The following is a 12,807-nucleotide window of genomic DNA, read 5'->3' as shown; positions in this document are numbered from 1 at the left end:
GTACATCAGTGGCACCGTGGCTGGTTTCAATTCATTTTAACATGTTAAAATGACATGTATCTGAAACTGCAGGCCAACTAGTAGGCTACAATCCAATATACTGTATATGTAAAATAAAAATAATCTGTGATGAGAATGCAACTAAAACAGGAAAGAGATGCTATAGTGCAGACCTACGTATGTAACTCAGATGAGCTGTTGGATGACATCAAAAACACATTAAGTAGATTCCCACCCACACAATGTACCTTGCCTAAAGACCTCCAAAATCTGTCAGAAGCTCTCCACAACCCTTCTGAGCAAATCTGGGGAGGGTACATGGGTTGCAGAAGGGAAAAGGAATCTGCTGTTAAAAGATATACTATTCCAACACAATAAATACTTTTACATCTCACTCATTGTGCCCAATGTAACTTACTCTTTGAGCTTGTGTGTGTCTATACGTGAATGCCTATTTCTGTTTCAAGTTTTATTTTTCTAAGAGTATTCTCTCTCTCTCTCTCTCTCTCTCTCTATATATATATATATATATATATATATTGAAGACCTTAGAAATCCTGGCTGCACACGTCAGCATTCACTGTCAGCTTTTGTATTTGAACTTAAGGGAATGATATTTAGTGCTGGAAAAATGATCGAAGTGGCTTTTTATAAAGAAAACATACTGCCCCTCACTAAAGTGTTCTATTTCTAACACTGGTATAAAAAAAGTCAGCAAAAAACAAACCAACAAAAAAAGACACGTGATTCAGTAAGAAAAGAACCCAATGGAATTCAAGATGGTCTGCAGTTATGTCAATGGTATGTAATCTGGGGACTGCTGTGGCCTAAACCAGCTCAGAAATAAGCAGAGAAACATTTAAAACCTACACTTGAAAACTGGAGATCTTTCACACTGGCCACAAAGATACAGCCCAAACCAGCATTTTTGCAGTGGGTCCTCTTAAAGGACACACCTCAGAATAATGTTTATCACTGGCTTACTGTATGGATCACCATCATGTGCACACTTTTAGCCACAGATGCCAGCAACACAGAACAGGACATGAAGATTTATCACACAATAGCACTCTTCGCTGTGGGCACTCTTTTCCAAATGTGACAGCAGACAGCAAAGCTCACACATAACTTGCCACAGGAATAATATTTATGGTATAATGTGTGTTTTAGCTCTTAATGTGGCTTTGCAAATTTTCCAGACTTCTGTTGGAGCCAAAACAGGCCCACAGTCATGCTGACAGTATACTTCATTAGCAGGCTGCACGCTGTGTTCTATGGCAGGTGTTTCCTTTTATACTGAATTGGATGTCCCATTCACTGATGCTACTTCTACCATTTCACTATCTCCCTTCTAATCCAAATCCCTGGGAAATAATCACTTTGCTCAAAGAGTATGCTAGTCCTTTGCCTCCTGTATTCATCAGTTCTGCACTTTTCTTTCTGTGCAACATATCCTTCAACAAAAGATATGGTCAGGATCAACACAGATCCTGGTTTCCCCCTTCAGCAATTAAGCAAAATGGATACTTTCTGGGGATGAAGATTTTCATATCATAGAGATGTCTGAGATTTTAATTATTTTTTCCATCGTGACTCAAGACATTTTGTTGCTTGTGGAAAAGGACCAAGTGCTTCTAACTCCATTCTAAGTACAAACTACTAGAATGACAGTTGAATCTTAGTTCTACATTGATATGAAACACCTTCCACATTTGAGAAACATTTCACACTTTTTGACCAGGAAGGGGGAATGCAAAAACCAAACCAAACGGGAGGGAGCACATATGATCCTAGGACCATACTTTGCTTGCCAGAGTTAAAGAAACATACTGAAAACAAGTCTTACTCCAAATTGGTCCTCTTACTGATTATTTTTAGAAATACAAACTCTGGCCGGTTACAGACCGGCACTTTAGTGCGGACGAGCACGCACTAGGGTACAAAAGGGCGGTACTTCCGCACCGCCCTAACCCTAGTGCGTTGCTCGTCACGCACTAAACGGCGGCGGCCCTTCTATACGGGCGCCACGTGTGAGGACGTCACGGCCGCGCCACCTCTAGACGGGGCGGCGCGGACGTGACGTCCTCAATCCGGGCAGGGCACCTAGGCGCCCTTTCCGTGGACCAGGAAGAGCTCCATTTCGGAGCTCCTTCCTGGTCCACGGCGCCGCTTTGCTTCGCTGGGCGCAGCCTTCAGACGGCTGCGCCAGTGAGCAAGGGAGAAAGGGCCAAGGCCCCTTTCTCCCCCTCCCCGCGCCGTGGGGTGTCCTTGGGCTTGAAGCCCCAAGGACACCCCTTTTCAGTGCTGCTGGAAGCGGCGTTTTGCTGCTTCCCCGCAGCCTGAAAAGCGGCGGATCGGGACCTCAGCGGCTGCCGTTCTGGCAGCTCAGGCCCCGATCCGGCAGGGAAAAGGGCGGGTGCAGCCCGCCTCAAAGAGGCGGTCTGTAGCCCGCCTCTACTTTACTCTCTATTTCCATATTTGTCAGCAGATTTAGTAATTGCATAAAAGAAACAGAAGAGGGAGTCTGGGCCTTAAACTACTTAGTTTGCTTCAGAATTAGCTTAATATAGAATTGCATGACATATTGCATGTAGAAATTTGTCTAATTCTAGGGAGTAGGCAACCTGATGCCTTCCAGTTATGTTAGACTAAAACTCCCACAGTCCCCAGCCAGCATGACTGGGGATTTGGGGAGTTGTAATCCAAAATATGTAGAAGGCCAAAGGTTATCCAGGTAAGGTAGTCTATTTTGAGAGGTAGGGTTTATCAAAGTCTAGAACTTGGAAACCACAGTATGACCTCATAGTGTGAGCCCTGGAATCTTCTCCATTATTATATTTCATCTAGCTATTCTAAACATCTAACAGCTGAAAATGTTTCAAAATCACTGTAAAATGCCAAGTTTTTGTTTTCACAACCCCCTTACCATCACCAATGAGTTTGCCCTTAGAACCCTGACAGTCCTCAATGAGCCCCATACAAAAATGGTGAAAAAACCAGCCTGAAATGGAAATTTATTAACTAGCAGTTAAAAGCTTTTAAAATAAAATCTAAGCTGATTTTAAGCAGAGTTTGCTAAAAATAGACTTTACATGGAAGACCAGATGAACACATGAATTATCCACAAGGAAGTTGACTGGCAAATGCATGATGTGAAACTTGCCTGCAGCTCTATCATGGCCTTTTCCTGGCACTGAAATCTGGGAAAATACTGGCACTCTTACAAAAGCTAGGTGGTCATATTTATTTCTGTCTGCCCCACTGCCAGCTCAGATGTCCTATTCTTGGCATTCAATAGGAATAGACACTTAATGTTATTTTTATACATTATTTACAACCCAGAATATCAAGTGATATAGCTGAAAACTGTTGCAGATGGTAAATTGCCAGCTTTTAATGTTGCCCACTGCATATATCTATACCATCTGCTTTAGTGGATGTGCCAATAAGGCCAAGCAGACTGATGCAAATTATTTCTAACAAAGAGAAAATTAATCACTACAACGAATTAGAGGGACATTGAACAATGACACAATCTGTCCACTTTGGTGTTGCTGCTCATGTTTTACTATAAACGTGCTCCCATATAGGTTGCAAGAAATGCTAGAATATTTAGTATTTTTTTAAAAAAAAAACCTTGTGAAATTACTTTAAAAAGTGTCAGTGAGGTCCAGTGCAAATGATGTATTAGCTACAAATGCTTGTCTCTAAGACGCAGGTCTTAGAAAGAATCTAAACCTTAACCTTTATAAATGTATATCTGTATGTCAAAGACACCAAGAAGGATGGAAATACCATGTTTTTAAAAAGTGAAAGGAAATGCAAGGCCAAAAACTATAAAATGAGAGGTCAACATTTTAAAAAGCTTTTCAAATGTTAATCTACCAAAAAATCCACATTATTAATAGGTAATATGTTTCAGTAATCAAACTTACTACTTGTTTTGATAAACACCTATAAGTTCACAGCTGCAGGGATGAAACTGTTTTTACTACCAAAATAAGATGTTCTATCTGCTTTGTTCCACCACACGGACATAAGAACTGGTGTATAGCTCTAGTTACCAAAATATAACCTTTTACATAGTGCTAAGATGAGAGCGAATCAAATGTCTCCAATCACAGCACGATCTTACAAAGATCATCAGGGGTAGAACATTCAACCTCTCTTCTGACATTTGGTGGACTGCATTTTGTGTTTAGGTATTGATGGATAAAGTTTGTTTTTAAAATTGAAAAAAATATATTTTATTGAGTTATGGATGCTTTAAATATACTGTATATGCTGCATTTTATTGTACTGTTTGAAATTTACATTTATACAGTGGAGCCTAGCCTTACGTGGGGGATCCGTTCCAGACCCTCCCTGAGTAAGGCAAATCCCACGTAAGCTCAAGCCCTGGCTAGCAAACTAAGCTACAATTTGTGGAGCCCTGATCATATTTGTATAACCAAATGGTAAACTTGTCAGGCATATATTCTTGCCTAAAACTAAGAACCCCCCCCCCCCCGCTTCTGCTAAGGAATGGAAATTAGTTAAATTTTCCTCCATGCTTGATACACCAGCAGATAAGCCTACAAATCTATGTAAACTTGCCTAGCAGTAAGTCTCTTTGAATTCCACCTGACCCAGTTCTGTATAGGCGTATTATATTGGATGTAGATCTGGCAAATTTGTATGAAATAAAAATGTGGGGAATAACAATTACTAAATTATCATCATGAAAATTGAAAGTTGTATGTAGCAATGACTCACAATGTTCTCTAAACCACTTTCTATTTTGTATGACACAACCATCTGTAAAACCTAATGGAAAACATGTATAGTTAACTTGGAATTTGATACCATTATATGTCATGACGATCAGAGTTGGGATTAGACAATTCATAGAGGATAGGGATACCAGTAGGTACAGGTCATGATGGCTATATGCCACCTACAGAATTAAGGACAGCATGGGAAACATACTATTACCCTCATGGCCTGTTTGTGGGCATCTCATATATAACTGGTTGAACATCATAGAAAACAGAATGCTGGATCTTCTGTCTGCAAAAAAACAGGATCAAAAACAGTTTTTGCTTTTAAACTAATCAGCTACCTTGTGCTGTTCAAATTCATGGAACTAAGGATTATTCAAACAGTGCTAAGATCAGACAATTTGTGTGTGAGGAGAGAAAAAGAAAATGTCAAGAGACCTAATGGCAGGAAAAATGGACCACAGTTCTTTAGTTTGTGATAAACACAGACTTAAAATGACAGAATCAGAGTTGGGAGAGACCGCAAGGGCCATGTAGTTCAATCTGCTGCTATGCAAGAATATACAACTGAAGCAGTCCCAAAAGATGTCCATGCAACATGTTTAAAGACCTCCAAAAGGAAGGGAGTCCACCATCTTCTGAATCTGAGCCACATTGCACAACAAACTCCACTAATTAGGCTTTGGAGATCACACTTAGCTGTTGGTGCAAGGGAGGGGAGTTTGCCTATGATATACAGCTGATTCCTTTTGGAGAGCTCCATATTGTGTAGACTTGATCTAACTATTCCAACTGAAGAATGTATAGGACAAGAGGATACTTACACATAGACAGAATAGTGCTTTATATATTCCAAAATACCTAAATTTGTTAATGATGGTAGTGCCTTTTGGTATTTAAGATATTCTAAATTATTGGTACATCTTAACACTGACTTCTTGAACATGAAAGAAGATTAATTAGTTTATGAGAATTCTGCAAAGTTTTATTTTCACAAGGAACTGTGAAATCCTTAGGTAAACCAGTCTTTTAATCCAACATTCGTTGTTCAACCTACTAACAAATCATTTAAGGAGTTTTCTTTGCGAACCATTTAAAATAGCTAAGTACAATTTCAAGCTTCACTTGAGATCTTCTTAACAGCCTCGTTAATGTGATATTTATACAAGTGTTTACTACACAATGACAGACAAGACAGCCAAGTACAATTTTTTTTTAATAAAGATATAGTTACAAAAAGGGGTAAAATCAGTTCAGGAAAAGGCAAATGTTAACAGATCAGTTTAGACGTTTAACATAATAACTCACATCCATTTTAAATACTATTACTTAAAGCCTGTTGGAAGGAACAAATTTCAGCATCATAATTAGGAAACACACAATACAACTTGCAAAAAACAAAACACAGTTGTTTGAAAATAAATACGCTCCATGCCGAATTGTACAAAATGAAAATCAACAGTCTTTTCCCATATGAAAAAGTTCCGTTTAGCATTTTTTCCCACTTTAGTATTGTGTCCTTTAATTGATGTGAGGCTTTATACTCAAGGATTGCTGAGCTGTTCCGACTTTGTGCTGTTCAGGGGGGAGGGGGGAAAAGCCAACCATTAACACGGGTCACAATTTAATGTAGTTTTCAGCTCATTCATGAACAGTTGTGCACTGCTTACATTACATTTGAAACAGAATGGACATTCTGAAGGAGAGATACATTATAAGAGACCCACAATTTACTTACCTTTTGGTGTCAGCCTTTTCACCACTGCTATCCTTGGATTTATCTTCCTCTTTAATATCTAAAAACAATGAATACTAATATTAACATTACAATCCCCTACATATCAACTCAGACTTCTGGTTAATTTCCTGCTTTGAAAAATTGCCCTCTGCCCACCCCACAAGGAGCAGAGGACAACAAAACAAAAAACAAACAACAAACAAAAACCCTTTAAACACTTGTTGAAAAAAAATGGGAGATGGGAAAACTTGGGTAGAGATGGGAAAGCCTAGAAACCAAAATATTTAAGACATTGTATCCATACTATGATTCTGCCAATATTAATTCTAAAAACTATTTAGAGGTAGACTTTCATATAAGACTATATATTGAATCTCACATTACTGAAATTCCTAGTCCTGCTTTCTTTTTCTCTTTTTTTATTGGAATGAATGCTTTACTATGGAGGACTGTGTTTGGAAAGGCTGTATAATATTCTGAATAAAGACACTCCAGATGCCTAACTATTACAAACAGATGTGTCCTATTTTTTCTATACCTAACACGTCCCTCCAATTATCATTTCCCAACTGCTTTCCCCAACATAGGGGTGTGTGTGTGTGTGCCTTCAAGTTAGCTGTCCATTTACAGTGACCCTGTAAATTTCATAGGGTTTTCTCAGGCAATGAATACTCAAGAGATGGTTTTTCCTTCTTTTGAAATATATCCTAGTATTTGTTGGTGGTCTCCCATCTCAGTACTAATCACTCCCTGCTTTGCTGCCATGATCAGACATGATCTTGTGCCTGTAGGAGACAAACTGTTATTTGTTTTACTAACATTATTCTTCCCATTGCAATTATTTGCTATTATTATTATGCTTTATTTATGCAGCGTTGTAGATTTACACAGCACTGTACATACAATTAGTAAAATAGATAAAAAATTAACTTGCCCATAGCGTACATCCTAAAGCCCCAAAACTTTAAAAAAATAAATTGAATTTGCAAGTATTATTTGAATAAACACTACTTTCCCTGTCTCAGACATGATACCTTTAAACCAAGCCAGGCTATACATGTTTTTTCTAAAGCAACAAAGTGACTATCAATCTGTAAAGCATGCTAAAACTTTATGTTCCCCGCCACGCAAAAATTCCATTCCTCCCCATTAAAAAAGAAAAAAAGGGGAAAAATAATTTTCTCTAAGGCTTCAATACATGGGGATTTTGGATCTTTACCAATGGGAGCTTCAAAAACATCATGGGAGACACTTTTCCTAACTCTGGTATATAAAATTGCAGCCTATTTTCAGAGCCAACTGTCACAATTGACAATGAAAACTGATAAAAAGGTTTAAGTGAAGTTGAACAAAAGTTAGAGTCTATTTATGACTTTTTAAAATTAGGAGCTGATTGTACAGGTTAAAGATATCTTCTTGAAAGTATTAAAAATCATACTGACAGCCTAGATGAAGAATCCAAAAGTTATGACCTAAACCAAAAGGAAGCCTAATGATCATGTATCACAGAAGGCAAGTTAGTTGGTATCTCAACTGTTCAGGCTGATCCAAGATGACAGGAGAGATAAAGAGCATACCCACAACCGGTTTAAGTTAGAGGTTGTGTAGGTTTGACCTAATATTTATCATATTTTGTGGTTGTTATATACTGTCAAGTTGGCTTTGACTTATGGTGACCCGATGAATAAGAGACCTCCATGAAATCCTGCTATTAACAACCCTGCTCAGGTCTTTGTTTTTAAAACCTGAGGCTCTCTTATTCAAATTCTTCAGTTAGAAGTGAGATAAAAATGAGTTAGTATTACTGAGAAATTTAAGATTGTGAATGTTCATATTAGGCTTGGAAAGAAGGAAGATAATTTTAATGCATGTTAATTTGAGTTTATGTTGATATTAACGTAAAGTTTTATGGGGAGGAGTAGTTTGGTTTAATTTATTATTATTTTAGTGTAATTTAGTTTTGGTTTTTGTTTGCTTATTTTTTGTTAGGTCAGAGTTCTTTGAGTAGTTGTATGATTTTTGTTTTTAAAATTTAATTTAAAAGGTTTTTTTTTTAAAAAAAATGCTATTCTAGCCTTGCAAATTAAATTTCTTTCAGAACTTGCTTACAAATGAGTATGGTATACTTAAGACTATATTGTAAATGTAACTGAAAAGAAAAATGCATTTAGGCATTGGCCCAGTACCTGCTTTTTTGTCCTCTATCTCTTTTTTGTCTTCTTCTAATCGAGCTTTTTTTGCTCCTTTCTTGTGATCTGCAACATTTCTACGCCCACCTTCACCTTCATCTTCAGAATCAGAAAATTCTTCATCACAGGCTATCCGCTTATCAGATGCACGAACTAAAACAGAAATATTAGAACAGTCTTGAAATATTTCTCTGTGCATTTCACTTCTTTTATTATCAAGAAGGTATCCCATGAATTTTTTTCCCTACAGCTGGGGGAGGGGGGAGAAAAAGACACCACTTTTTGGTCAAGACATTTTGTTTTTGGGAAGGGGGCAAAAACTAAAAAAAAAATTGTCTTTGAGGAACTGCATGTGGCCCTTGGTTGTGCTTGGTCCATCTCAGATTTAGAAATTAAGAAACAAACTGATTATAAGGATATAGTTTTTGACATCCTCCCTCTAAGGAGAACATGCTCCATTTTAAACCAAGAAACAGCAGGGAATTCCTGTTTGGCTTGATAAGAAGGAAGCATCTCTACAATTATTAATTTGTGCCCATTTATAGCAAGACATTTTAAGGCCTAAAACAGTAACTATGGTTGCAAATAGCAACTGCAATGCAATCCTGGATTAATTATTTCCTTCCCATAAACAAGAAAAAATATCACCAAATTTCAGGAACAATTACTAGATTACAATTGTTTAGCATGTCCCATGATTTCAGAGTTAGTCTAATATATATTTATCTATGTGTCAAGAGAATATAGTCAGATTGTAATTAGTGATGAAAAAGGGAGGAACAGAACTGCCTCAAGGCAGATGAGACACATGAAATGGCCAACCAGATACAAATTATTTCCAGCACTTTATGAGGAATACAAAAAGCTTAATAGAAATTTTACATCAGAACATGGAAGACAAAGAGGCTCTGCTATTAAGAAAATCAATCAATATATATAGGATAGACTAATTAATAAGAAATAAATCCTGAATTATATGAACTTATATGTAACATTTTTCTGCTATTATCACTTTACAACACTGCTCAATTTTTTAAATCAACTTGTCTTACGTTAGCCCTCTCTTACTAGAAATACGTTTGTCTGGATCTTCAGCATCTTCATCCCCACTGTCTTCATGAACAGCATCTTCAGGGATAGCCTGCATCTGTACACCAGGAGCATGGGGCAACATGCGTAAGTTCTCAAATAAACGTTGTCTGCAAAGCAAGTAACCCAGGGAAAAGTTATTTATTCAGATACAACCTTTTCCTCCAATATATGTTTACAGTGTCTTTATTCTTCCATAAGATGAAAAAAGAAAAGAAAAAAAATTGGCTAATGATCATAGAAGGCTATATAACAAGAAAACTGAGGCAGTTCTCTTGCAAATAGGCTGTAACAACCAAACGGAGATATCTATTTCAAAACTGAGTTGAAGACCATCCTGTTCAGAGAAATGTTCTCAGGCAATGCGTGACTATATTTGTTATTTGATGTTTTTAATTTGTTGCCTGCTTTACTTTATTGAACCATTTTCTATATTGTTACATATTATTTATATATATTATGCTATTATTTCTTTGATTGTACGCCATTGGCAGGTTTACTATATCTATTTTATTGTTTTACGTACAGCACTGTGTAAATGCACAGTGCTATATAAATAAAGCATAATAATAATAATAATAATAATAATAACAACAACAACAATAATAATAACAACAACAATAATAATAATATGTCAGGTAAAGCTTTTATGGTCACGGGTATATGTGTGCCTGCATGTGTCAGATGAGCATGCCTGCATGTGTGTGTGTGCATAGCTCTAGGAACTTACTGCTGGTATCCCAGTTCAATGGAAATGTATTAACAATCAATAATGTAATTCCACACAGCAGATTTTTAAAAAAATGTTCAGGTACATTGTTTATATTGATAGAACGATTTCCTTAAAATTAGTATTTCCTATGCAAAACCCACTATTTCACTTTCCAATCAAATAAAATTTTGATAGAGGCCAAATACTGCAAAATCAAAATTTCTCCCAACTGATATTGAAGCATTTAAGAGTTTGCCTTATCTCCTCTTTAATCAGCAGCTTCAATTGCTGTCTCAACAGTTTAGGATCTATTATCTTCCCACCCACCTTCCCTGCTCCTGGGGGAAAATAAATCATGACTTAAATCAAGAAACAGTTGCAAACCTTTATTCTCTGCTTATCAAAAATAAGCCTCTATGAGTTCCATTTATGAGAAAGGCAAGATATAAATCAAATAAAATACTTACTTAATCTTCTCCATATATTCTGGGGTGTTCTGATTTGTCATATTTGATGGGCTAATGTGCAGCTTGAAATCTGGTCCAAAATATTCAAAGTAGTCATTGTATGGTAACTCTATCAAAACAAAACAAGAGGTGGAACACCTTAGACAGCTTTATTGCTGGTTTTCATAACAGATCTTTAAACATTAAAATATACATGTTCGTATTTGACAGCTTTTTAAAATCATAATTATCCATTTTCCTGCACATTTCTTAATTCAGATAAATAAATTCACACATAGGGACACAATTAAGGTGACACTGCACAAAATAACGTGCACATATTTGTTCTAAATAATAAGACATTTTCACGTTATTCATAATTTATAAAACATCTGATAGAGAAATATATATAGGAAGGCCATGTGCAGCTACTTAGAACCCTGACTGAAGACACATAAGCCATTTGTATCAAGGATTTCCTGCTTTTCAATTATTCAGACACTATAGCAAAAAAGGGCTAACTCTTAAGTATGTATAGTATGTGTTTAATTGCTCTAATTAAATCAGTGTTGCACAATGCAATTTCATCTTTTGTAATTATATTTATATCCCATATTAAGCTACAAAATCAGATTTTACTGAATCTATAGTTTCTAGTTAGTACCCTAGTAGTTAATTGATTTCTATTTCTTGTTTCTATTTTGAAAGAGAACAATTTGAGGTCACCTAATAAGTTCCAGTATTTTGCTTAGCATTGTTTTCTAAAGATCTAAAAGATCTTGATCAAGTTCTAGGGGTTAAATGCTTTCCAACCAAAATATTCTGTTAGTATGTTAGTGGAACTTACTGTAGGGCTGCCAAAACCCTAGGTCTGATAACTAAGCATGACAAAAGTTCAGGGTGCAAACAATTCCTTGGAAGTGTGATGTGATACTATGATACTTTTCAGAATATTTACCATTAGGAATTTCACAATCTAAGGCAACAGCAGTCTCATACGTCCAGCACCGAGCGACATTACGTATGGTATATCCACCTCCTCCAAGCATAAGAAGAGGCAAGTTGAAAGTTTTCACAACTTCCACACACTTAGCATGACCTGTTAGAAACAAACATGACTTATACATAGATTTTCTTACAAGTGTTATAAAGGCAAACAGAAGAATCCTCATTATATAGATTGTATAATCCAAACATACTAGACTACATACAATAACGTTTCCTTTATAGCAAAACACTGACATTCTTATATTTCACATATTATGTGATCTGGCAGGCTGGTTGAAAACATATGTACATTAAAACATTTCTCTTAAAATGCCAGCTGGCAATCAAGGTCTAACCATCTTTATAATCAGAGAAAAAGGTCACACTATTATGTATATAGGGCTCTACATGTTATGCCTTTCCAAGGTGCTTCCCTGTTCTGTGATGGATAAAAGGATGCAAACGAACTCTCCACCACTGCTCCCCAACTGTCAGAATATTATTGTTGTTGAGGCAGTGGTTACTGTTGTTGGCACTATTATTATCAGCATTGCCTATGCCACATTTCCCCCCTCAAACTGGGACTCAAAACAATTTACACATTAAAGCAAGTACATTATAGTTAAAACATAAAAAGTTCAACATCAAATGGAATTAAACGATTACCACTAAAAACCACTAACCTCCATTTTAAAACATATAATTAAAAAAAATAAAAGTAGTTTTAAAAATATAGCCATTAAAATAGTACAACATGCTCATAAAGCCCTTTGTTTACAAACACAAGTTCTCAAAATCCTGTTGGAATAAAAAAGCCTTTTACTGCCAATGAACAGAAAAAACAGAAGGACCTGCTAGCCTTGAAGAGCATGAATATGGGAACCCA

At 36.5% G+C, this 12,807-nt stretch overlaps 1 protein-coding gene across 1 annotated transcript in view; it reads right to left on the bottom strand.

Moving 5' to 3' along the window:
• Window positions 1-5,958: 5,958 nt before the first annotated feature.
• The window catches only part of HDAC2 (histone deacetylase 2), a 31,861-nt gene continuing 25,012 nt past the window's right edge, over window positions 5,959-12,807 (bottom strand). Inside the window, 6 exon segments of the mRNA XM_042477451.1 lie at window positions 5,959-6,335; window positions 6,499-6,556; window positions 8,685-8,840; window positions 9,756-9,886; window positions 10,956-11,064; window positions 11,893-12,033. Coding sequence (XP_042333385.1) covers window positions 6,305-6,335; window positions 6,499-6,556; window positions 8,685-8,840; window positions 9,756-9,886; window positions 10,956-11,064; window positions 11,893-12,033 — 626 coding nt within the window. The 3' untranslated portion in view covers window positions 5,959-6,304.

Source organism: Sceloporus undulatus, chromosome 1 (assembly GCF_019175285.1).
Source record: "Sceloporus undulatus isolate JIND9_A2432 ecotype Alabama chromosome 1, SceUnd_v1.1, whole genome shotgun sequence".
Taxonomy (NCBI): Eukaryota; Metazoa; Chordata; class Lepidosauria; order Squamata; family Phrynosomatidae; genus Sceloporus; species Sceloporus undulatus.
The sequence above is the reverse complement of the archived record's forward strand: the minus strand, read 5'-3'. Positions and strand labels throughout refer to the sequence as shown.